Below are 27,467 nucleotides of genomic sequence, written 5' to 3' on the forward strand. Positions count from 1 at the left end.
TTTCCCCTGATACAGGATCCATTCGAAGATCATTCATTGAATTTAGTGTAGTCTCTTTTTTTAATTCAAAACATTTCCTTTGTTTTGTTTTTGTTTTTATTTCTCATGACTTGGACATTCTTTAAGTGTCTAGGCTAATTGTTTCTAGGATGTCTTTTTTTTTTTTCTTTTGAGATTTTATTTATTTGTTAGAGCGTGCGGGAGTGGCAGGCTCTGCACTGAGCAGGGAGCTCGGTGCCTTATGGATCCCAGGGCTCTGGGATCATGACCTGAGCTGAAGGAAGATGCCTAACCCACCAAGCCATCCAGGTGCCCAAGTTTCTAAAATGTCCTTTAATTTGGTCCCTATTTTTCATTCTAGGTTCAGGTTAAAGTTTGAGAACCTTACCTAGGTAATGTTTGTCTTATTACTCACATGAGGAGGCATCTGATACCAGATGTTTGCTTATTGGTGATGTCAAGTTTAATTGTTAATTAAGATGGTGTCTGTTGGATTTCTTGATTATAAAGATACCTTTTCCCTAATTAATAAGTATTTATAGGGTGATTCTTTGAAACCATGAATATGCTGTTCCTCAAAAGCTTTTACCCAGTGGTTTGGCATCTGTTGATTTTTGCTTGGATCAGTTATTTCATTTGTAGTTGAAAATGGTGGGGTTTTTTTCCTAGTAGTTTTTTTTTTTTTTTTAAGATTTTATTTTTTTATTTGACGGAGAGAGACAACGAGAGAGCAGGAACATAAGCAGGGGGAGAGGGAAAAGTAGGCTTCCCACTGAGCAGAGAGCCCTATGCAATGCGGGGGCTCAGTTCCAGGACACTGAGATCATGACCCCAGCCAAAGGCAAATGCATAACGACCCAGACACCTGTTTTTTCTAGTTTGTACCTTCTAATTTTATGCCGTATGTATTTCTTAGCTGGCATTCTTCTGTAGAGAACTGCTTTTATCCACCTCTTCTGCTTTCTTTCCCCAACTTTTTTTTTCAGTAAACTTAAAAGATACCAGCACCCAGATCAAGAAATAGAAAATTACCAGTGTAGTCCATACATTAGGGGCCTGATAACCCTTTCACAGTAACTACTTTCCTCCCCAAAATAACCACTGTTTTGCATCAGCATCATAGATGAGTTCTGCCTGCTCATAAACTTAACTCATGTTCTCTCTCTGCTCTCCTTTGCTTCAGCTTTTTTGTGCTGCTGCATGTGACAGGAATTGGTACACTCTTGTTGCTGTATAGTATTCTTTTATTTGACTAATTCATTCTGTTGATGGATTTTTTTTTTTAAAGATTTTATTTATTTATTTGACAGAGAGAGATCACAAGTAGATGGAGAGGCAGGCAGAGAGAGAAAGAGGGAAGCAGGCTACCTGCTGAGCAGAGAGCCTGATGTGGGACTCGATCCTAGGACCCTGAGATCATGACGTGAGCCGAAGGCAGCAGCTTAACCCACTGAGCCATCCAGGCACCCCTGTTGATGGATTTTTGAATTGTTCTCATTTTGGGGGCTATTATGAATAGATATATATGCTATATGAGCATTCTTGTACATGTCTTGGTGGACATATCTTTTGGGTATATTTGCAAGAGCAGAAAAGGGTCATAAATACTTGGCAAACAGTTTTTCCACAGTGGTAGGTAACAGTTTATAACTCCCCTCAGCAGTAAGACATTTTATGGATCCCTTTTTTCCACTGTGTTACGGTTCATTTCTCTTACCATTCTTTTTGGTGCACTCGTTGCCATTGATTTGACTAGTGACATCCTCTTCATTTTTGCTTTTCTGTTGATATATGTCCCCATCATTCTTTGAGCATTCCCTTGATTTCTGGCTCAGGTTGTTTCAAGTGAGCTTTAGTAAACACTTAGGCCTTTGTAACCGAAATCCCTCTGAGGAAGTACCATTAATTTTTAAAAATTGAGGTAATTACATATCACAAAATTCATGGTCGATTTTAATGTATTCACTAAATTGCGCAACCATTACTACTCTTTGCTTTTGTAATTTTTTTTTAGATTTTATTTATTTGACAGAGAGAGATCACAAGTAGGCAGAGAGGCAGGCAGAGAGAGAGGAAGGGAAACAGGCTCTCCCCGTGCTCGCTTCGGCAGCACATATACTAAAATTGGAAACAGGCTCCCCGCTGAGCAGAGAGCCCGACGTGGGACTCAATTCCAGGACCCCGAGACCACGATCCAAGCCGAAGGCAGCGGCTTAACCCACTGAGCCACCCAAGCTCCCTATAATTATTTTTAATTGATGAACTTTTTAGAGTTGGGAATCAGTTTTGGTATTAGTTTTTATAAACGTTAGCCTTCAGCATTTTAGAATTTGTGCTATATTGCTGTTTACTTCTATGTAGGGGGAGAGCATTTGTAACTTACTAATTTATGTACTCATTTGAAGATGTGTATGTATATTTTTAAATCAGTATCAGATATAATGATGGGGGGAGAAAAACTAATGGTTAAGTAGGAGGTGGAATTAAGGTTCTAAAAGGCCCCCACTAAAATAAATAAATAAGAATAAATAAGTAAATAAAAATAAATAAATGAAAGGCTCCCACTGACTGATTATGGATTTCTGTTGGGGCTGGGGGCCAGGCAGATGAGTTGTTGCTTTGTCTGCATGAGCTTTTTTTGTTTGTTATTTTATTTCCCCGTTGATTTTAGCAAAGGGAGTCACCCATATGTTTTCATTATATTAATAAGATAAGTCTCCATTAATGTATTTTTTAAAAACTTTTTATATACAGACTCACTAAAAAACTCGAAGAAAGAAGAGAAGAGAAAAGGAAAGAGGAGGAACAGGTAAACTTCATGTACATCATCATTTTGCCCTTCCAGTAAGGAAATGTTTGACTCCCTGCTGAATTTGGCAGACCTTAGATGGCTTTCTGGTTACAGTTGAGTGTTGAAGCACAGTGAAGGTAATTAACCTGAATTCCTTAGTAGGATCATAGCGTATACTTCTTGTGGGTTTTTTGTAAATTGCTAGGAATAAGTTTAATCTTCTCTCTGCAGTGAGTCTTTTACACTAAGAATAAAGAGAATTGAAGTAAAATTGTATTATATTGATGCAGATGAAATTCTTAGCTCCTTTCTATGCAAAAGAAATTTGTAGGTATTTTGCTGTATTTTCCCTCTGGTGTTGCCAAATTCTGGTTCACCATTCATTTTTCTCATCGTGTGCTCCTAAACTATGTCATCTCTTTTGAGATTATAAGAAAGTTATTAATTCTTTATGCCAAATAAATGACTACTTTGTGTCCTTAGAGGGTAACATTTACTTTACAAACCAAAGACCTGTAATCCTTTTTTTCAAATTACATCACAACCTTAATAGAAATGCTGAGATTTGTAAATTGATAGACATTTGACCTTTAACCCATGCTATTAATAAATCCTTTTAGACCCTTACATTTTATGAAATTACTTTGTCCCTTTAGCTGTGCCCTACAACCAGCTTATATAAAATAATACCTAAGCAGATTAGTAAGTTGTCTTTTGGGCTTATAATACTTCCTTTCTCTTTAATTTAGAGAGAAATTAAGAAAGAAATTGAGAGGAGAAAAACTGGAAAAGAAATGTTGGATTATAAAAGAAAGCAAGAAGAAGAACTAACAAAAAGAATGTTAGAGGAAAGAAACAGAGAAAAGGCAGAAGATAGGGCAGCTCGAGAGCGCATAAAACAGCAGATTGCATTGGTGAGTAATAAGTTTATTTTTAATTCTTCACTCTCATGCAGTTGTTTTTCCATGCACAGTGGTTTTGGTTTACTACCAGGCCATGTACACAAAAATAGTAGACTTTAGTGACTCAAAGAGTACAATTTTCAGGTTCCTTTTAGTAGAAATTGTATATTGGATTAAAATATAGTTAAGGGATACACGTATGGCTCAGTCAGTTAAGTGTCTAACTCTTGATTTCTGCTCAGGTTGTGATCTCATGGTTGTGAGTTTGAGCCTTGTATTGGACTCCGAGCTGGGCGTGGAGCCTGCTTAAGATTCCTCCTCTTGGGCACCAGGGTGGCTCAGTTGGTTAAGTGACTGCCTTCGGCTCAGGTCATGATCCTAGAGTCCCAGGATTGAGCCCCACATCAAGCTTCCTGTTCAGCCTTGAGTCTGCTTCTCCCTCTGACCCTCCCCCTGCTCTGGCTCGCTCTCTCTCACTCACTCTCTTGTAAATAAATAAAAATTTAAAAAAAAAATTCCCCCTCTCCCTCTACCGCTTCTCCCTTCCAAAACAACATAACATATTAAGATTAAAATTGGGGGGCACACCTGGGTGGCTTAGTCGTTAAGTGGCCAACTCTTGATTTCAGCTCAGGTCCTTATCTCAGGATTGTGAGATTAGGCTACACATTGGGCTCCATGCTGGGCATGGAGCCTGCTTAAGACTCTCTCTCTACTTTTTCCTCTTCCCCCACCCCATTTGGAAAAAAAGATTAAAAATTGGGATTGGATAAAGAAGTTGTGGTATATATATACAATGGAATATTATTCACCCATAAAATGAATGAAATCTTGCCTTTTGCAACGACTTGGATGGAGGTAGAGAGTATTATGCTAAGTGAAATAAGTCAGTCAGAGAAAGACAAATACCATAAGATTTCTCTCATGTGAAATTAAACAAAACAAATGAGCAAAGAGAGGGAAACCAAGAAACAGACACTTAACTGTAAAGAACAAACTGATGGTTACAGAGAGGAGGAAGGTCAGGTGATGGGTGAAGTAGGTGAAAGGTATTAATGAGGGCACTTGTCCAATGAGCACCGGGTGATGTATGGAATTGTTGGGTTACTATATGTTGTATACCTGAAACTAAAAGAACAATGTAGGTTCATTATACTGAAAACAAAAACTTGATAAAAGATTAAAATTGAGATGCTTTTTTTCAAAGTAATTTTTTTTTGTGTTATGAGACCGTTGTCAATAGGTAGCTTTCAAAAATTCCCTAGGGATGTGAGGGCGATCTGGCTGCCACACCTGTCATACCATTGATCACCAAGTGATCTGGCTGGCTAGATGGGTGTCCCCTTCCTCCCTCACAGCTCCATGTGTATTCTTTCTGAAGCTGAGCTACCCTGCTAGAACCTCCAAAGAAGTTTTCAAGGTCCATTTGTAGGAGAACATAGAGTAATTAGGCTTTCAAGACTCAGACACATCCAAATGAAGTGCTACATATGGCAGTCTGCCTTGCTTTCAAAAAAAAAAAAAAAATCCCTAGAAAAGAAGCTTAGAACTGGTTATGTGGCATTCTCCTCTAGTCACAACTCTTCTTTTGTGGGACATTCAGAAGATTTACATACATCAAGTAGGAGGTTAAGATGGTTTTGAAACAGCTGCCTTTAGAATTGAGCAGTTGTAGTGCATATGAAAGCCATTTCTACCTTCATATTGTTCATTTGTTTATGCAACAAATATTTGTTGATTATCTACTGTTTGCCAGACCTTTTCCCAGGCTCTGGCGATACAGTAGTAACCAAAATTAAGTCCTTGTTTGTTCAATAAGCAACTTGCTGGTCTCTGATCATTCATAAAACTAAAAAATACCAGCTCCAGAGTGATAAAGTTTACAGATGGCTTTAAGGAATCTTACATACATTTGTATTTGTTCCTTATGTTTGTTCCTTGTGTTTGTTCCATTCTAGCAATGAAAGCTAATTAGTATCTAATACCTGTTTTAAAGGACCGTGCAGAGAGAGCTGCTCGTTTTGCAAAGACAAAAGAAGAAGTAGAAGCTGCTAAAGCTGCTGCTTTGCTGGCCAAACAGGCAGAAATGGAAGTCAAAAGGGAATCTTCTGCAAGAGAAAGAAGGTACTTTATTTCCCACTCAATTCCCTCAATTCATAGCCACTGAGGAGAACAGCAGTTGTAAGCTGCTTTTTAACACTGTTGTGCGCTGTGGCTCTAATAAGTAGTTCCAGGAGGACATAATGACCAATGTGGCAGTTGCCAGTGGTACTTGTCACTGAATGTTTTCAAAAGACAGAAAACACATATATTGAAATGATTACAGTGGTTATCTTACATGTATTGTGATTTTTTTTTTTAAGATTTTTTTTTTAAGATTTTTATTTATTTATTTGTCAGAGAGCGAGCGAGAGCGAGCACAGGCAGACAGAGTGGAAGGCAGAGTCAGAGGGAGAAGCAGGCTCTCCGCGGAGCAATGAGCCCGATGTGGGACTCGATCCCAGGACGCTGGGATCATGACCTGAGCCGAAGGCAGCTGCTTAACCAACTGAGCCACCCAGGCGTCCCTTTTATTTATTTGACAGATGCAGCAAGAGAGGGAACACAAGCAGGTAGAGTAGGAGAGGGGGAAGCAGGCTTCTTGCTCAGCAGAGAGCCCCGTGCCAGGTTCAGTCCCAGGACCCTGGGATCATGTTTTGATCTGAAGACAGATGCTTAAGGACTGAGCCACTCAGGTGCCCTATATCAGGATTCTTGAGGTTGTGATTATCTCAGGTCAAACAGGATTAAGCAAAAAGGGAATCTGTTGGCTCTGCAGTTGGAATTTCCACTGATGGTTTTGGTAGATATAGCTAGGTTCAGGGATTTAAAAGAACATTTTCTCTCTCTTTTTAATCTCTTGGGCTTTTTTTCTGTTTTAGCTTCATTCTTAGAGAAACTTTTATGATGATGTCAGGTGAACCCAGGGCCTCTTGGCACATTCAGAATCTTGAGCTCCTTATCCCAGAGAGGAAAAACTCTTTCTCAGATCCTATATCATTAAGTAGGGAGAATTCTGATTGGCCTTATTTGGCGGATGCGGCCACTTTCAGATCAATCCCTATGTCTACTTAAATTGGCTCCCTGGTTGGGGGAGTTCACATGCCTACTTTGGTGGCGAGGAGGTTAGGGAAATGTTACTGATAATCATACCAGAATGAATGACAGGTGGCAGGGATAAGGCATTTCCCAAAACAAAAATATATTGTAAAGAGAAAAATACAGATTTCCAGTAAGTCCTAGTTGGATTATGGTTAATATTTTCTTTCTTACTTTTCTGTCTTGTCTTTTTTTTATGATTTTATTTATTTGAGAGAGAGGGAGCATGAGTGTGCAGGCATGAGTGGGGGGTAGGTATGGGCAGAGGAAAGAAGGAGAAACAGACTCCCCACTGAGCACAGAGACCAGTGCGGGCTTCAATCCCAGGACCCTAGATATGACTTGAGCTAAAGGCAGATGCTTAACCGACCGAGCCACCTAGATAGTCCTTTACTTTTCTGTATTTTCTATATTGGAAAATTAATGAGCATTACTTTTGTTATTCAGAAAAACTTTATTTTTTTAATAATTTTATTTTTAAGTAATCTCCATGCCCAATTTGGGGCTCTAACTCATGCTTCACCAATTGAGCCAGCCAGGCACCCCAGAAAAAACTACTTTTTGTTTGATTTTTCAGTTTTTACCATGCTTATTTTATAATCATGATTATAAATACGCCCTTATTAAGTTGATACAGTTTGAGGAAATAAATACTTCCTTCCCTTTTTGTTGCATAGGTACTAGTGGAGGAAGGGGGAACAGAGTATGAGAGAATAAGCAAAGGATGTAGGCAGCAGAAAGATGAAGTCAAAGGGAGACAGTGAATGTTTATGTGAACCTTTCTGTAAGCAGTACCAACCAACAAAGTACAAAGCTCATAACATGAGTAAAAACTACTTTTTAAAAACTATTTTCCGAAAGTAATAAAATACTTAAGAATATATTTAATGAAGGTGTAAGACTCTTACAATGAAAACTAGAAAACATTTTTTTTTTTTTTTTAAAGATTTTATTTATTTATTTGACAGAGAACACAAGTAGGCAGAGAGGCAGGCAGAGAGAGAGAGAGAAGCAGGCTCTGCACTGAGCAGAGAGCCCAATGCGGGGCTCGATCCCAGGACCCTGGAATCATGACCTGGGCCGAAGACAGAGGCTCCAACCCGCTGAGCCACCCAGGCGCCCCTAGAAAACATTTTTGAAAGAATTAAAGCAAACATAAATATATGGGAAGACTTTCTGTGTTCATAGTTCAGAGGATTAAATATTGTTGAGATGGCAGTACAAAAGGGGCTTGAGAGATGAAAAGGAAAAGTGGGGAAAAAATGGCAGTACTCCCCAAACTGATCAGTAGAGTCAACACAATCCCCATTAAAATCCCAAGTGATTTTTTTTTTGCCAAAATTTTTGCATAAAAATTCATGTAGAAATGCAAGGGACCTAGAATAGTCAAAATTACCTGGAAAAAGAACAAACTTGGGAGAATCAGATTTTTTAAATTTTAAAGCAAAGCTATAGTAACCCAGACAATGTGGTATTGGCATAAGGATGAATATATGGATCACTGTAGTAGAACTGAGTCTTCAGAACTAAACCTATGCATTTCCCCAATGTTTATAACAGCAATGTCCACGATAGCCAAACTGTGGAATGAGCCCAGATGTCCATCAACAGGTGAATGGATAAAGAAGCTGTGGTATATATATGCAACGGAATATTACTCAGTCATCAAAAAAGAATGAAATCTTGCCATTTGCAACAACGCAAATGGAACTAGAGGGTATTATCCTAAATGAAATCAGTCAGTCAGAGAAAGACAAATACCATAGGATTTCACTTGTGTGGAATTTAAGAAACAAAGCAGATAAACAGAAGAAGGGAAAGAAAAATAAGATAAAAAGAGGGAGGGAAGCAAACCATAGGAGACTCTTAACTATGGGGAGCAAACTGAGGGTTGCTGGAGGGGTGGTGGGTGGGGATGGTGTAATTGGGTGATGGGCATTAAGAAGGTCACTTGATGTAATGAGCACTGGGTGTTTTATGCAACTGATGAATCACTAAATTCTACCCCTGAAACTAGTAATATACTATATCTAACTAAATTGGATTTATTTATTTATTTATTTATTTATTTATTTATTTATTTTAAAGATTTTATGTATTTATTTGGCAGAGAGAAATCACAAGTAGGCAGAGAGGCAGGCAGAGAGAGGGGGGGGGAGCAGGCTCCCCGCTGAGCAGAGAGCCTGATAATGGGACTCGATCCCAGGACCCTGAGATCACGACCCGAGCCGAAGGCAGTGGCTTAACCCACTGAGCCACCCAGGTGCCCACTAAATTGAATTTAAATAAAAAATTGAAATAACAAAATCTTTAGGAAAAAAAAAACCCATGCGTTTATGATTGATTATGATTGAAAATGTTACCAGGGTCATTCATGGGGAAAGAATAGCTCTTCAACAGATGGTTCTTGGACACATCCAAAAGAATGAATTTGAACCCTTTCCTCAAGTATAAACTCTTAGAAAAAATGAGAAATTCCTGTGATTTTGGAAAAGGCAGTGATTCTTAGACATGACGCCAAAAGCACAAGCAACAAGAGAAAGCAATAGATAAGTTGGACTTCATCAAAATTAAAAACTTTGTGTTGCAAGAGACATCATTAAGAATGTGAAAAGATAGCCCCCAGAATTGGAGAAAATATTTGCAAACCATATATCTGATGAAAGACTTGTATCTAGAGTACAAAAAAGAGTCTTTAATAACTTAACAATAAAAAGCAAACAACTCGGTTTTTTAATATGTCAAAAGGATTTAAATAGCCATTTATCTAGAGAAGATCTCCAAGTGGTCAGTTAGCCATATAAAAAGCTACTCAACATTATTAATCATTAGGAAAATTAAAACCACAATGAGATACTGTTTAATGCCCTCCAGGATTCCTAAACTTAAAAGCAGTAACAAATCTTGGTGAGGATGTGGACACTTTGGAACTCTCCTATACTGGTGATGGGATTATAAATACCATTTAGCAATTAAAAAGAATGAAATGCTGACCCATGCTACAAAATGGGTGAACTTTGAGAACATGTTACATGAAAGTGAGTTACCAGAAAGTCAAACATTCCTATGTTCCATTATATGAAATGCCTGAACTGGGCAAATTCTTAGAAGCAGAAAGTAGATTAGTGCTTGCCAAGGGGCTAGATGAGGGAGGAGTAGCAAGCAATTGCTGTTGGGTTCAGGGTTTCTTTTTGGATTGATGAGAATGTTTTGGAATTAAATATGGTTGTGCAACTATGACCATAATAGAAACCACTAAATTAATTGTATGCTTTATCTTTTATAGAAGATGTTATTTATTTGAGAGAGAGATAGCGAGAGGGGGAGGGAGAAGCTGGCCCCGGCCAAGTAGGGAGCCCAACGTGGGGCTCACGTCAGGACCCCAGGATCATGATCTGAGCCAAAGGAAGACACCTAACCAACTGAGTCACCCAAGCACCCCTAATTGTATGCTTTAAAAGAGTGAAATAAAATTTAGTCATTGGAGTGTGCAACTCTTGATCTTGGTTGGGGTTGTGAGTTTGAGCCCCACCTTGAATATAGAGATTACTTAAAAACCTTTAAAAAGTAAATAAAAGGGTGAATTTTATGTTATGTGAATTATATCTTGATAAAGCTGTTACTGAAAAATAATAAATGAAGGGGTCTGACATGGGAAAAACCTGTTTTTCATTTTGCACATTTTCACTTCCATTTTCTCTTTTAATGATACTGTTTGAGAATTTGTAAAGATGCTGATTTTAATTTTCTATTTTCATAGCACTGTTGCCAGAATTCAATTTCGTCTTCCTGATGGTTCTTCCTTTACAAATCAGTTCCCTTCTGATGCTCCTCTAGAAGAAGCAAGACAGTTTGCTGCACAGGTAAATTTATGTCTTGTCTTGACTTACAGTAAAGATAGATGAATAGGTTATTAAAATGTAGGAGGAGAAAATTTCCAAGCCTGGTTTGTAGAGTATAAGTCGTGACTTATCCCCAGGAGGGAAGCATCAGACCCCTTTGGAGTGTTGTGGAGCTTCCATCATGCATTAGTGCCACAGAGAGAAAGCACATCTGTTTGTTGTGTAGAAATAGGGATTTGCTAATAGCATACAATAGGTTTTGGAAACTTTTCTCACTGCTCTTGCAAATGATTCTTCAGAGGTCTAATCTGAGGGAGTTGTTGCCTGTAAAGGGATGCAGTTTTTTCTTCCTCTCTCTTCACATTTTCTGCAGGTCACCTTGGGCTGGCCATTTTCCTGCTATCTGCCAGGTGGCCAAACCTAAAGTAATCTTTCTTTGGTCACAAGTATCTTCTTCAGGAATTTACTTCCAGAATGTGGCCTTACTCAAAATCTGAGTTGGTGTGAGATTTTATATCTTAGAAAATAAGATATGAGTACTTTCCCAATTACAGTTGACCCTTGAACAGTGTGGGTATTAAGGGTTGCCAACCCACTGCACAGTTGAAAATCCATGTATACTTTTCAGTTCTGCATAAACAGAACTACTACTAGCTTACTATTGATCAGAAGCCTTAACAATAACAGTTAACACATATTTTGTATATTATATATACTATATATTATATTCTTAAAGTTAGCTAGATAAAAGAGAATATTAAGAAAATCATAAGGAAGAGAACATACACTTATAGTGCTGCACTGTAAAAAATCCATGTCTGGGTGGGCCCACACAGTTCACATCCATGTTATTCAAAAGTCAGCTGTAAGCTGTTTTTATTCTCTGAATGAGCCTTTTTCAAAAAGGATTCTAGCCCTTTAGGATCTGGGCTCATCATATGTCCCTTCATGTGACTTTTCAAGGTTGAAATTAGGGTTCAGATCTTTCTCCTAGACCTCATCTCCCCATTTACTCTGCTGTTTCACTTATGGATCCCAAGAGGGTACCTAAAAAGCTATTTGCCATTGCTGGGCTTTGCAATGTAAAAACACTTCTAATAATTCTTTTTTCCCTAGGGGCGCCTGGGTGGCTCAGTGGGTTAAGCCGCTGCCTTCCACTCATGTCATGATCTCAGGATCCTGGGATCGAGCCCCACATCGGGCTCTTTGCTCAGTGGGGAGCCTGCTTCTCTCTCTCTCTGTCTCTCTCTCTCTCTCTGACTGCCTCTCTGACTATTTATGATCTTTCTCTGTCAAATCAATAAATAAAATCTTAAAAAAAAAAAAAGTTCTTTTTCCCTAAGCTTATAGTGGAACAATCCCAGTAGCTCTGTTCTTCTTTTGCCTTGGAGCCCCACTTGGGGCCTCCCAAAAGGGAATAATTAGTCCTGGCCTGAATTGTACCATTTCTACCATAGGTAAGTGAAGGAGGAAGCCACATGAGAAAACAGAGCTTTGCATCAGTCCTATTAGAACTTTATTTCAGGGGTACCTGGGTGGCTCAGTCATTAGGCATGTATCTTTAGCTCAGGTCATGATCCCAGGGTCTGGGGATCGAGCCCTGCATCGGGCTCCCTGTTTGGCCGGGAGCCTGCTTCTCCCTCTCCCTCTGCCCTGCTTGTGTTCTCTCTCTCACTGTGTCTCTGTCAAATAAATAAATAAAATATTTTTTTTTAAATTAAAAAAAAAAACTTTTGTTTCAGTGCAGTAACCCAATTTTGTATTTTTTTTTTAAAGATTTTATTTATTTATTTGACAGAGAGAGATCACAAGTAGGCAGAGAGGCAGGCAGAGAGAGAGAGAGAGGAGGAAGCAGGCTCCCTGCCGAACAGAGAGCCCGATGCTGGACTCGATCCCAGGACCCTGAGATCATGACCTGAGCCGAAGGTAGCGGCTCAACCCACTGAGCCACCTAATTTTGTATTTTTATATGTCCTCATGTTAGAGTAAGAAGTGAGAGGTATGTATGTGATCTCCAGTTTTTAAAAAAATACAAAAATCTAAAGCATTAGTCTGTTTCTTTGGAATCTTCTAGGGAGAGAAAAACTCTTGGCTAAGATTTTACAAGTATAGGTGACTTAAAATTATGAAGGTGATCATGTTGTTGCCCAGTGTGGTGGGTTCCTGCATCTGGGATTGTGTGTATAGCACGGATTGACTATGGGACATTTATTTTTTTGGGACAAGGAAGACGTGAACTCCTGATTTTATGTATATGAGGAAAGTTCTGGAATATTCCAGATTTTTAATAGGGAATTCCTATAATTCAGATGTACATCAGAGAGATAGTAATAAAAGTTTGCCAAAGTATAGTGAAAACTAGTGGCAAACTGCAGGAATATTCAAAAGAGATGTTACAACTGTTCATTTTTGTTCAATTTGTTTAGATGGTTTTAGGAACTATAGTCTTGCTATGTTGTCATTTTGGGATTGTAAAAGCCTAGGTACTATTTGGATTTTGTAGCTTTGAGCTACTTTTTTTTTTTTTTTAAGATTTTATTTATTTATTTGACAGACAGAGATCACAAGTAGGTAGAGAGGCAGGCAGAGAGAGAGGAGGAAGCAGGCTCCCTGCTGAGCAGAGAGCTGGCTATGGGGCTCGATCCCAGGACCCTAGGATCATGACCTGAGCCAAAGGCAGAAGCTTTAACTCACTGAGCCACCCAGGCACCCCATGAGCTACTTTTTGAAGCACAGGGTTTTTATAAAGGTTTTTGTGAGTTTACATTTGAATGAACTTTTTTAAATTTACTATATTTTCTTAAGGTTTTCTTTTTGTCAGAGAGAGCAGAAGCAGAGGGAGAGGCAGACAGAGGGAAAAGCAGGCTCCCCACTGAGCAAGGAGCTGGATGAGGGATTCAATCCGAGGACTCTAGGATTGGGATCATGACCTGAGTTGAAGGCAGCCACTTAATCCACTGAGCCACCCAAGTGTCCCAATTTTTTTTCTAAGATTTTATGTATTTTTTTAATTAATTACTTTTATTAACATGATGTATTATTTGCCCCAGGGGTACAGGTCTGTGAATCATCAGGCTTACACATTTCACAGCATTCACCATAGCACATACCCTCCCGTGTCCGTCACCCAGCCATCCAACCCTCCCCCCTGCCCCTCAGCAACCCTCAGTTTGTTTAAAGTCTCTTATGTGTGGTTTGTCTCCCTCCCAATCCCATCTTGTTTAATTTTTTCCTTCCCTACCCCGCCAGACTCCCCACTCTGCCTCTCAAATTCCTCATATCAGGGAGATCATAGAATAATTGTCTTTCTCTGATTGACTTATTTCACTCAGCATAATACCCTCTAGTTCCATCCATGTCATTGCAAATGGCAAGATTCATTTCTTTTGATGGCTGCATAGTATTCCATTGTAGATATAGAGAGATATCTATCTATCTATAGACATATATATATATATATCTCACACATCTTCTTCATCCATTCATCTGTTGGTGGACATGTGGTTTCTTTCCATAGTTTGGCTCTTGTGAGCATTGCTGCTATAAACATTCAATGGGTGCACGTGCCCCTTTGGATCACTGCATTTGTATCTTTAGGGTACATACCCAGTAGTGCTATTGCTGGGTCATAGGATAGCTCTCTTTTCAACTTTTTGAGGAAGGATTTTACTTTTTTTTTTTTTTTTTTTTGAGAGAGAGAGAGAGCATGTGCAGGGCGGGGCACAGGAGGAGGGAAGGGGAAAGAGGATCTGGACCAGAGTCTGCTCTGAGCAGGGCCTGATACAAAGCTGGATCTCACAAAACTGAGATCATGACTTGACCCAAAACCAAGAGTTAGACACTTAACTGACTGAGCCCCTGAATGAACTTTAAAATTAAGGCAGTTTGAATTAAAGCAGTTGTTTTGGGGGTGCCTGGGTGGCTCAGTGGGTTAAAGCCTCTGCCTTCAGCTCAGGTCATGGTCCCAGGGTCCTGGGATCGAGCCCTGCATTGGGCTCTCTGCTCAGCAGGGAGCCTGCTTCCTTTCTCTCTCTTTCCCTGCCTCTCTACCTGCTTGTGATCTCTGTCAAATAAATCTTTAAAAAAAACAGTTATTTTGGATGCATTTGGTGTGTATTATCTTACTTTAAAAAGGCACCTTTGTAAGGTTTTAAAACTCAACTGTTATGTTACAGACTGTTGGCAACACTTACGGTAATTTTTCACTAGCAACCATGTTTCCCCGGAGGGAATTTACCAAAGAAGATTATAAAAAGAAATTGTTGGATTTGGAACTTGCCCCAAGTGCTTCAGTGGTACTGTTGCCAGTACGTATATATGTATTTTTTTTACTGTCTCTACAATCCTGTTTGTTCTACTCCTGATCATTTCTTAAAATCAATGGAAGGGATGGTAAAGCATGTACTATGGGTAATTAAATTCAGATTGTCCAAAAAATGTTAGATTAATTTATTGTTCCATTATCCTGTGCGTTTTATATTTGTATTGCTAATGAGGCACTAAATAAATACTTCAGTTTTCACCTTTTTCCTCACCTATTTTCATGTACAAAAAGGACCAGTACGAGAAGAAAATAAGAAATACATAGTATTGGTCTAATGTATATTTTAGTGTCTTTCATGTATGTATGGCCTTACTGGTTTAACAAGTTTTTTAAAAAAAATTTTAACATAAAAGTAACTTTGATTTTTAAACATATTCATCACATTTGATCCTCACAACAATATTTTAATCTTTGATAAAGAGGCTCGGAAAGTTTAAATGACTTTAGTAAGGAATCCCCTAAATTCCAGAGATGGAGAGCCTGGTCTTCTATATTTTGATTAGAATAGTTTTCCTGGTTCTGAACTAGAGCTCTACACCTAAAACAATTAGCCTTCCAGTAATAAGGATTAATTTGTATTCACTAAGGTTTTGAAACCTTTGCCTATTTTTTAATAAGCAAGGAAGACTTTTCTTACCAAAGTTGGTAATTTCATTACAAAAAGGTTAGTTTTCTTAAAACTGATTGGTTCATTTCACCAAGAACTATTTTCTAGTTTCATTGTTGTGAGTACTCCTTTAAAAAACAAAGCTCCTGGAGTTCCCAGAAGTTTGTATAAAATATACACCTGAAAAGGAGCAGAAGATGGTAATTTTACCTTCTTGCAGTAAACTAAAGTCAATAGGACTTTGTTTTCTAGATAAAAGGTTAATCTAGAACCTTGAGTGTGATGTGATTTGGCTCACATAGCTTTTTTTGAGGTTTATTTCTTAATTTTTAGGCCGGAAGACCAAATACATCCATGGTACATTCTTCCAGTGGAGACTTTTGGACATTGTTGGGGACAGTCCTTTACCCATTCCTTGCCATCTGGAGATTGATTAGCAACTTCCTATTTAGTAACCCTCCTGCACAGACCTCTGTGAGAGCAGCAACATCAGAGTCCTCAAACCTTGCATCAACTAGCAACTCAGAAAAAAGGTATCTGTGTTTTTCCCATTTACAGAATGTGTTAGTAATGCCCAGTGCCTTATTCAAAATGAACATTTTTGTTATGGGTAGTATGCCATCTTTCTACATAAAGGGAAAAATTTAAATGTTCTGAAGTTTTACTGTATCATCTCTCCTGGGAAGCTCACTACCTGAGTTTTTTCAACCACCTTTCTAGAACCTACTCCTACTACTTTGTTTATTGACTTCTCCTTATCCCATAACTGTAAGGGCACTTTTTTTTTTTTTTTTTTTTGGTAGGACTAAATAGTAGTATCTTTCTTGCTAACCATGTTTTGTCCAACAAGATATTTCATTTAATTAATTTCTCACATTATCTTGCATACATTTTTTTGGAGGTGTCACTGTGCTTTAGATAATTTTAATCCTTTGTAGCAGGCTTTGGTCTGCTTCTTTTCTTCTACTGGTCTTCATTCAGAGAAAGACCAGGCTGTGAAAACTGGATATTCATTTGAAAATGGTGCCTTCTTCAGAGTGTTATTTTACACTGGTCCCTTAAACAAGAGGCCTTCTTTTTATTGCAGATGGCCAAGGTTAGCATGGTAATTCTAAATAATACCAATGATGTTAGCTTATACCTCTGTTAAGATTCTGTGTATTTGAAACAGATTAATGGGAAGTATTTTCCTGGAAGGTAGGATTGTAGTTTTTCTGATTAAATAATAGCATGGTTTATTATAATATATGCCTTTTGCTGTTAAATACTGTTGAGGGGTGCCTGGGTGGCTTAGGCTCAGTGGTTTAAAGCCTCTGCTTTCTTTCGGCTTAGGTCATGGTCCCAGGGTCCTGGGATCGAGCCCTGCATTGGGCTCTCTGCTCAACAGGGAGCCTGCTTCCTCCTCTCTCTCCCTGCCTGCCTCTCTGCCTACTTGTAATCTCCATCTGTCAAATAAATAAATAAAATCTTTAAAAAAAACCACTTAACACTGTTGAGCCCATTAATAGGTGTTATAGCACATACACCAATTCTATGATTGGATTAGAATAGTTTTCCTGGTTCTGAACTAGAGCTCTACACCTAAAACAATTAGTTTTAGTAATGAAAATCCTTGCCTCTGCCATCAGTAAGTAAAGTCCTTGATTTTATATCCTTTTGACTCTCTAGATGAAGATTTAGTGAGTATTGTGATTGGGCTGATTCAGCCTTTATCTTGATTTCTTTTGTAACTATTAGGAAAACCAGTCATATTCTTAGTACTTTACTTAAGCAAGGATACAGGGAAATTCTTCTCTAGCCTGGGAATGGCATTCAGACTAGGTCTTATTAGTGCTGAATTTTACTGAGTAGTGGGTAGAAGCATTTAATTCTGAATTACTGTTACACAGCATAGCTTGCTGTGTGGGTTTTTGTGTGTGTGTGTGTGTTCGTGTTTTTAAAGTATTGCTTTCACGCTCATGACCCCGAAACCAAGAGTCACAAGCTGTTCTGACTAAGCCAGCCAGGTGCCTTGCTGTGTGGGCTTTTAAAACTTACTTCGAATAAGGGAAGAGATACTGGGATGGGGCAAAGGATGGGTGAATGCATATCTGGAGAGCAAAGCTTTGTGTCCCACTGTTTGTTGGCACCCCCCCGCCCATTCAAAGGAGATTGCCTTAGCTTAAATTTCACCCGTTTTTCCTTTCCATTTTCAGATGCTGAAAGCTTTTTTGTTGTGGGTTTTATTTTTTTCAGTTGTCATTTATGAAATACATTTATTCATTGGACAGTAAAACATTTTCCCACAAACCTTTTCTTTTCTATTCTAAATCTATTCATTTAGTCACTCAAGAAATAAAATCCATAGTCAACTTTTTTCCCTCCCTTTTCCCTTACTCTTCTATATCTAATCTGTCAAAATAAATATATTTTGTTTCATTCCTTTCCACTGCCTTAGTCAAAGATCTCATAATTTCTCACCAGAATCATTGGAGTAATCCAGTTGATCTTCCTAACGCTAGATTTGCGTCTGGCCCTTGGTTTAACCAGATTATTGCACGAGTTAACTTTCTTTTCTTTTTTCTGCTCTCCTTTCTTTTCCTCTCTCCCTGCCTCCTTTTTCTTTCTTGCTTTCTTTCTTTCATTATTAACATATAACATATAATTTGTTTCAGGGATACAAGTCTGCGATTCATCAATCTTACACTGTACACAGTACTTGCCACATCACATACCCTCCCCTATCTCCATCACCCAACCACTCCATTCCCTCACCCCCTTTCCCTCCAGCAACTCTCAGTTTGTTTCCTGAGATTTAGAGTCTCTTATGGTCTGTCTCCCTCTCTGGTTTTGTCTTGTTTCACTTTTCTCTTTCCCATTAAGTTCTGCTTATCAGTGAGATCATACAATAATTATCTTTCTCTGATTGACTTATTTTGCTTAGTATAATATTCTCTAATACCATCTACATCATTGCAAATGTCAAGATTTCATTTTTTGATGGCTGTGTAATATACCTGTGTGTGTGTCTGTGTGTGTGTGTGCGCGCGCGCGCTTGCGCGCACATGCATGCGTGCACGTGCATACTGTATCTTATTTATCCATTCATCTGTTGATAGACATCTGGACTCTTGCTATAGTTTGGCTGTTGTGGATCTTGTTACTGTAAACATTGGGGTGCATGTGTCCCTTCAGGTCAGTATATTTGTATCTTTGGGATAAATCCCCAGTAGAGCAATGGCAGGGTTGTAGGGTAGCTCTATTTTCAGCTTTTTGACAAACTTCCATACTGTTTTCCAGAATGACTGTACCAGCTTGCATTCCCACCAACAGTGAAGGAGGGTTCCCCTTCTCTGCATCCTCCTCAACACCTGTCATTTCCTGATTGGTTAATTTTAGCCATTTGGACTCGTGTGAGGTGGTATCTCATTATGGTTTTGATTTGTATGTCCCTGATGCCGAGTGATGTGGAGCACTTTTTCATGTGTCTGTTGGCCATTTGGATGTTTTATTTAAAGAAATATCTGTTTATTTCTTCTGCCCATTTCTTGATTGGATTATTAGTTCTTTGGCTGTTGAGTTTGGTAAGTTCTTTACAAGCCCTTTATCTGCTATGTCATTTGCAGATATCTTCTCCTATTCTGTCATTGTCTTTTGGTTTTGTTGACTTTCCTTTGCAGTTCAGTAGCTTTTGATCTTGGTGAAGTCTCTATAATTCATTTTTGCCCTTGCTTCCCTTGCCTTTGGCAACATGTCTAGCAAGATGTTGTTGCAGCTAAGGGTGAAGAGGTTGCTGCCTGTTTTCTCCTCAAGGATTTTGATGGACTCCTGTCTCATATTGAGGTCTTTCATCCATTTTGAGTCTATTTTTGTGTGTGGTATAAGGAAATGGTCCAGTTTCATTCTCCCACATGTGGCTGTCCAGTTTTCCCAATACCATTTTTTGAAGAGACTTTTTTCCATTGGATATTCTTTCCTGCTTTGTCAGAGATTAGTTGGCTGTTGAGTCAGGGATCCATTTTTTTTTTTTTTTTTTTTTAAAGATTTTATTTATTTATTTGAAAGACGGAGATCACAAGTAGGCAGAGAGGCAGGCAGAGAGAGAGAGAGAGGGAAGCAGGCTTCCTGCGGAGCAGGGAGCCCGATGCGGGGCTCGATCCCAGGACCCTGAGATCATGACCCGAGCCAAAGGCAGCAGCCCAAACCACTGAGCCACCCAGGCGCCCCCAGGGATCCATTTTTAAGTTCTCTTTTCTGTTCCATTAATCTGTGTGTCTGTTTTCGTGCCAGTACCTACTGTCTTGATGATTACAGTTTTGTAACAGAGCTTGAATTCCGGAATTGTGATGCCACCAGCTTTGGTTTTCTTTTTCAACATTCCTCTATTTGGGGTCTCTTCTGGTTCCATACAAATTCAAGATTATTTGTTCAAGATCTGTGAAAAAAGTTGATGGTATTGTATTTTCATGGGATTGCATTGCATGTGTACATTGCTCTAGGTAGAATAGACATTTACACATTTGTTCTTCCAATCCATGAGCATGGAACATTTTTCCATTTTGTGTCTTCCTCAGTTTCTTTCATGAGTATTCCATAGTTTTCTGAATACAGATCCTTTCCCTCTTTGGTTAGATTTATTCCTAGGTATCTTATGGTTTGGGGTGCAATTTTAAATGGGATCAACTCCTTAATTTCTCTTTTTTTTTTTGTCTCCTTGTTGGTGTATAGAAATGCAACTGATATCTGTGTATTGATTTTATGTCCTGCCACTTTACTGAATTCCTGTATGATTTCTAGCAGTTTTAGGGTGGAGTCTTTAGGGTTTTCCACATAAAGTATCATATCATCTGCAAAGAATGAGAGTTTGACGACTTCTTTGCCTATTTGGATGCCTTTTATTTTTGTTGTCTGATTGCTGAGGTTGGGACTTGTAGTTCTATGTTGAACAGCAGTGGTGATAGTGGATATCCCTGCCTAGTTCCTGACCTTAGGGGAAAAGCTCTCAGTTTTTCCCCATTGGGGGTGATGTTTGCTGTGGGTTTTTCATGGACGGCTTTGATGATGTGGTATGTACTCTCTATCCCTACACTGTGAAGAGTTATAATCAAGAAAGGATGCTGTACTTTATCAGATGCTTTTTCTGCATCTATTGAGAGGATCATATGATTCTTGTCCTTTCTTTTATTAATGTATTGTATCACATTGATAGATTTTTCAAATGTTGAACCAACCTTGCAGCCCAGGAATAAATTCCACTTGGTCATAGTGAATAATCCTTTCAATGTACTGTTGGATCCTATTGGCTAGTATTTTAGCGAGAATTTTTATATCGATGTTCATCAGGGATATTGGTCTGTAATTCTCCTTTTTGATGGGGTCTTTGGTTTTGGGATCAGGATAATGCTGGTCTCAAAAAGAGTTTGGACGTTTTCCTTCCATTCCTATTTTTTGCAATAGTTTGAGAAGAATAAGTACTAATTCTTTAAATGTTTGGTAGAATTTCCCTGGGAAGCCATCTGGCTCTGGGCTCTAGTTTGTTGGGAGATTTTTTTATTACTGCTTCAGTTTCCCTGCTGGTTATGGGTTTGTTCAGGTTTACTCTTCCTGTTTGAGTTTTGGTAGTTTATACGTCTTTAGGAATGCATCTGTTCCTTTTGTGTTGTCTAATTTGTTGGCATATAGTTGCTCATAATATGTTCTTATACTTGTTTGTATTTGTTTGGTATTGGTTGTGATCTCTCCTCTTTAATGATTTTATTTATTTGGGTCCTTTTTCTTTTCTTTTTGATAAGTCTGGCCAGGGGTTTATTAATCTTATTAATTCTTTGAAAGACCAGCTCCTAGTATCGTTGATCTGTTCTTCTGGTTTCTATTTCATTGATTTCTGCTCTTTATTATTTCTCTTCTGCTGGGTTTAGGCTTTATTTGCTGTTTTTCCTCCAGCTAGGATTAGGTTGTATATTTGAGACCTTTCTTGTTTCTTGAGAAAGGCTTGTGGTGCCGTATACTTCCTTCTTAGGACCACCTTTGCTATACCCCAACGATTTTGAACAGTTGTGTTTTCATTTTCATTTGTTTCCATGATTTTTCTAAAATTCTTTAATTTTATGGTTGACCAACTCATTCTTTAGTGTAGGATGCTCTTTAGCCTCCATGTATTTGAGTTCTTTCCAACTTTCCTTTGGTGATTGAGTCTCCAAGCATTCTGGTCCAAAAGTACACAGAAAATGATCCCAATCTTTTGGTACTGCTTGATACCTGATTTGTAACCCAGGTTCTGATCTATTCTGGAGAATGTTCCATGTGCACTAGAGAAGAATGTGTATTTTCTTGCTTTGGGATGGAATGTTCTGAATGTATATGTGAAGTCCATCTGGTCCAGTGTGTCATTCAAGGCCCTTATTTCCTTGTTGATCTTCTTAGACGATTGGTCCATTGCATTGAGGGAGGGGGTGTTAAAGTCCCCTATATTATTGTATTATTGTCATGTGTTTCTTCGATTTTGTTGTTAACTGGTTTATATAATTGGCTGCTTCCATATTAGGGATATAAATATTTACAGTTGTTAGATCTTCTTATTGGATAGATTATATCATAATTATATCATAATTATGATATAGTGTACTTCTTCATCTCTTATTATAGTCCTTGGTTTAAAATCTTATTTGTTTGATACAAGGATTGCTATGCCAGCTTTCTTTGATGTCCATTAGCATGATAAATGGTTTTCCACCCCCTCACTTTCAATCTAGAGGTGTCTGTGGGTCTAAAATGAGTCTCTTGCAGACAGCATATTGATGGGTCTTGCTTTTTTATCCAATATGATACCCTCTGTCTTTTGATTGGGGCATTTAGCAGTTTACATTCAGGGTAACTATTGAAAGATACGAATTTAATGCCATTGTATTGCCTGTAAGGTGACTGTTACTGTGTATTGTCTCTGTTCCTTTCTGTTCTATGTTACTTTTCGGCTTTCTCTTTGCTTAGAGGACCCCTTTCAATATTTCTTTCTTTCTTTCTTTCTTTTTTAAATTTTATTTATTTGACAGAGAGAGGGAGATCACAAGTAGGCAGAAAGGAAGGCAGAGAGAGGGGGAAGCAGGCTCCCCACTGAGCAGAGAGCCTGATGTGGTCCTCAATCCCAGGATGCTGAGATCATAACCTGAGCTGAAGGCAGAGGCCTAACCCACTGAGCCACCCAGGCGCCCCCTTTTCAATATTTCTTGTAGGGCTGGTTTGGTGATCACAAATTGTTTTAGTTTCTGTTTATCCTGAGAGCTTTTTATCACTTCTGTCTTTAATGACAGCCTAGCTGGATAAAGTATTCTTGACTGCGTATTTTTCTTGTTTAATACCTGAATGTATCATGCTAATCCTTTATAGCCTGCCAGTTCTCTGGATAGCTCTGCTGCCAATCTAATGTTTTTACTGTTACTGTTACAGACCTCTTGTCCTGAGCTGCTTTCAGGATTTTCTCTTTGTCTCGGAGATTTTTAAGTTTTATTTTTAGATATTGGGGTGTTGACCTATTTTTCTTGATTTTGACAGGCGTTCTCTGTGCCTCCTGGATTTTGATGTCGGTTTCCCTCCCCAAATTAGGGAAGTTCTCCACTGTAATTTGCTCCAGTATACCTTCTGCCCCTCCCTTATTTTCTTCTGGGACTCTGATTATTTTTAATATTATTTTGCTTTATTTTATCACTTATCTCTCGAATTCTTCCCTCATGATCCAGTAATTGTTTATTTCTCTTTTTCTCAGCCTCTTTATTCTCCATCATTTGGTCTTATATATCACTAATTCTCTCTCCTGCCTCACTTATCCTGTCAGTTAAAGCCTCCATTTTTTTATTGCAACTCATCAATAACCTTTTTGATTTCGACTAATAGGTTTTAATTTTTAGATTTTTTAAATTTTAGTTCTTTCATTTCTCCAGGAAGGAATTCGCTAGTGTCATTATAGTCATTATTCTGAACTTTAGTTCCAACATTATACTAACGTCCATATTGATTAAATCCTTGGCAGTCAGTACTGCCTCTTCTCTTTTTTGAGGTGAGTTTTTCCATTTTGTAATTTTGTTGAGAATAGATGAACAAGAAAACAAAATATTTTGTAATTTTGTTGAGAATAGATGAACAAGAAAACAAAATAGTTAGAGGGCAACCATGACCCCAGAGAAATGTACCCTAAACAAATCAGGAGAGACCTGAAATGGTTGGGGGGTGGGTAGAATATGATCAGGCTGGTGAATAGAACAGAGCCATACACTAGATTTTGCATATATTTTGTCTGTTAGAAGAAGCTGCATCCTAAAATTTTAAAGAAAGAAAAACTTACATATATATGTGCAAAAATAAGGTTAAATACAATATGGCTGTAAAATGCAAAATTAAAAAAGGATTTTAAGAAAGGAATTGATAAGTTGGTTGAAAAAGGAAAGAACAATATTTTAAGAAAAGAAAAAAATTCAAAGACCGTTTTTCAAAAGGTTCAAAGACTAAAGAATTATGGGGAAAAAGCCATGAATTCTATGTGCTGCATTCTCTTAGCACTGGAATTTTGCAGTTCTCATTGATCGGAAACTTGGTCTTGGCTGGCTATTCTTGCTGATCTTCCAGGGGAGGGGCCTGTTGCAGTGATTTTCAAATGGCTTTGCCCAAGACCGAACTGTACCGCCCTTGCCAGGGGCCAGGCTAAGTAATCTGCTCGGGTTACAGTAGTTTTTGTTCCCTGAAGGCTTTCTTCTTGGTTTTAGAGGCTGAGAATGAACATGTTAACATCCCACTCTCTGGCCCCAGAGGAACTGAGCTTGGGCTCCCCTCCTCAGTGCACTACTTTTCTCCTCAGAGAAAAGCAGTCCATCACTCCTTCTCCCTGGTCTCTGTCCACACGCCGTGCTCACCCAGTGTGTGACCGAGTGTTTCTGTCTCTGGCATTTGGCCCTGTTTGGACTCCCCAAACCCAGCAGATTCCTGGGGTGCACTCCCATTCTGCTTCTGCCAAGGGAGGAAGGGGAATCTCCCTGGATCTGCCACTTGTGGGTCCCTACTTGAAGAGCAGTGGCCCAGCTGTGCAGCATATCATGGTTTGTGGCAACCCTGAGCAGAAAGCCCACTCCTGGGCTCAGTGTTGGCAGCCGGATTCTCTGCTCTGGTACTTGGGAGCTCTGCCACACTCAGGCACCCCCAGTCTTTCTGTGACCTCAAGGGTCCTGAGACTGTACTCTTCCAATAAGGGTTCCACCCCTCGCTTAGCCACCAGGGTGATGTCCCTCAGTGGAGCAGACTTCTGAAAGTTCCAATTTCATGCTCTGCTGCTCTCTTGCTGGTAGCTGGCTGACCAAGGCTCCCTCCCTACGCAGTCTTTCCAATATGTCGTCCCAGATGCACTTCTCTGCACCTCCTACCTTCCAGAAAGTGGTCACTTTTCTGTTCATAGAGTTGTAGCTAGTCTTTTCTTCGATCTCTGGCTGAGTTTGCAGGTGTTGAGAATGGTTTGATAGCTATCTAGCTGAGTTCCTGGGACCAGACAAAATTTAGGTCTCCTACTCCTCCTCTGGAGCTATTTTGCTCCAGAACTCTTAAGTCCACACGAAGTAACTGGTATGTAACTGAGTGATTTGACTCTGAGTCAGAGCATTTTTAACTAGCCAATCAGATGATAACTTATGTTTAACTTTTCTCTTTTTGCTCATCACCATCTTGGACACAGTCAGCCTGTTTATTCTTAATAGATTTTATGTAAATCAGTCCTTACAGATTATGAAAGGATTAAAAACTGATAATTGATTGTTTTTGTAAATTAGGCTAGGAATGGAGCTTGGATAAGCTCTAGGGTGTCATGTAAGTTATTCACATTTTAGTTTGCATAAATAATAAAGCAAAGGTTATTTAGCAGGTGGCCCCTTTCTCCTAAGACTTAGAAAGTCATCAAGAGAAACATGGAGGGGCGCCTGGGTGGCTCAGTGGGTTAAAGCCTCTGCCTTCGGCTCAGGTCATGATCCCAGGGTCCTGGGATCGAGCCCCGCATCGGGCTCTCTGCTCCGCAGGGAGCCTGCTTCCTCCCCTCTCTCTCTGCCTGCCTCTCTGCCTGCTTGTGATCTCTGTCTGTCAAATAAATAAATAAAATCTTAAAAAAAAAAAAATTTTTTTTTAAAAAAGAGAAACATGGAAATGGAGCAGTGACTGGGCTGGTTTGGGTTGGAGAACAGTTGAAGTTAAACTGCCAAAAACGTGTATAGTCTTGTGCCAAGTTAGGAGATGCCATTATCTCCCCTGGACTCTCCATAAAGGACAGCTTCCTGTCCTGACGGAAGTGTAGAGGAGATCGCTTTGTGCGACTGCTGTTTTCCCTTTTTGTCACCTTCTGTTCTCTCCCTCTCTTCTTACGTCAGGGACCCAGTCAGGAAAAGAGTGCTGGAGAAACGAGGGGAAGACTTTAAAAAGGAGGGGAAGATCTACAGATTGAGGACTCAAGATGATGGTGAAGATGAAAACAACACCTGGAATGGAAATTCTACTCAACAGATGTAGTGTGAGAAGTACAGTATGTGCAATAATCATTGTTTTCCCTTATGATTTAATGCAACTAAAATTCTACTGGAGAAGTGGGGCTGCTTTTTTGTTTTCTAGCTGGTCTGTAAAGTGTCTCTGTATTCTTGTTTAGTGGGTTAAAGTTGTTTAACTCCTCAGACAGCTCAAGAGATGATATAACTGGCTGCTAGGTCCTTGCATATGGTAACCAACTGCTAGAAGCCTAAAAGAATCAAAACGTCTGCCACAGCCCCGTTATCCGCTTTCTTACCCAGTATCTCATATACCTGTTAGCCCCTTGCTCTCAGATGACAGGTTTTGTTTAGAGCTATTTTGCTCCAGAACTCTTAAGTCCACACGAAGTAACTGGTATGTCACTGAGTGATTTGACTCTGAGTCAGAGCATTTTTAACTAGCCAATCAGATGATAACTTATGTTTAACTTTTCTCTTTTTGCTCATCAGCTGCAAGCAAAATCTTGTAGTTTTTAATCTTAAACACTGAATAAAAAATCTTTTCCAAAAACCGAAATGATCTTAGTTTTGCTTTAAGTTTTGTTATCCTAGCATCTTTTTGTTGCACAGGGCTCTATTGAGGTCATGTGTTTGATTTTTTTCCCCCTGCCCAGTACTTCCCTGGAGCTATCTCAGAAAAGTAGCTGTGAGCACCCTACTTGACATATAACTGGAGGAAGACGTTTTCTGACACACATGGCTGCTATGGTACTGTACGTCCTAAGTCACTGAGGCATCACTTTGTTGGTGTCATGTTATATACAGTCTTTGTTCTTCTCAGATGCAAAATAGCTGCTGAGTTATAGGTAGTTCTCTTCTGCCTTTTTCCTGAGGTTTTGCTCTGGACAGTCACCTTTCAAAGACCTAAAGTACCTATAGGTAGGACAGGAAGTATGGAATAAAGATAGGACTTTTGCTCATTTGGTTATTCTTAAGAATTTTAAAGAGTTTTTTTCTTTTAATTTTTTAAAAATTTTATTTTATTTGACAGAGAGAGATCACAAGTAGGCAGAGAGAGAGAGAGGGAAGCAAGCTTCCCGCTGAGCAGAGAGCCCAATGCGGGGCTCAATCCCAAGACCCTGAGATCATGACCTGAGCCAAAGGCAGAAGCTTAACCCACTGAGCCACCCAGGCGCCCCAGAATTTTAAAGAGATTCTTAACCTGACTTACATGATACTTAATCCCTTTGTTTTTGGTAATGGGGACCACTAACTCCTAATGTTTGAAAAAGAGAGTAAGCTTGACAGTTCCTCTTTTAACCTTCCATTTTTAGATTGGAAGATAGCACTTCTGAGTGTACTTACTGACTGACTTAATTTTGTGACAGGAGGAAGAAGTT

At 39.1% G+C, this 27,467-nt stretch overlaps 1 protein-coding gene across 3 annotated transcripts in view; it reads left to right on the top strand.

The window, feature by feature from the left end:
• Nucleotides 1-26,644, top strand: part of UBXN4 (UBX domain protein 4) — a 58,693-nt gene extending 32,049 nt beyond the window's left edge. For all 3 annotated transcript variants that reach the window (XM_082689331.1, XM_082689330.1, XM_082689332.1), the window contains exons 7-13: nt 2,755-2,809; nt 3,541-3,705; nt 5,690-5,817; nt 10,592-10,694; nt 14,849-14,980; nt 15,938-16,137; nt 25,975-26,644. In XM_082689331.1, the coding sequence (XP_082545457.1) occupies nt 2,755-2,809; nt 3,541-3,705; nt 5,690-5,817; nt 10,592-10,694; nt 14,849-14,980; nt 15,938-16,137; nt 25,975-26,113 (922 nt within the window). In that variant the 3' untranslated portion in view covers nt 26,114-26,644. The remainder of the gene's footprint in view (nt 1-2,754; nt 2,810-3,540; nt 3,706-5,689; nt 5,818-10,591; nt 10,695-14,848; nt 14,981-15,937; nt 16,138-25,974) is intronic.
• The last annotated feature ends 823 nt before the right edge of the window (nt 26,645-27,467 follow it).

Source organism: Mustela nivalis, assembly GCF_964662115.1.
Source record: "Mustela nivalis genome assembly, chromosome: 11".
NCBI classification, from domain to species: Eukaryota; Metazoa; Chordata; class Mammalia; order Carnivora; family Mustelidae; genus Mustela; species Mustela nivalis.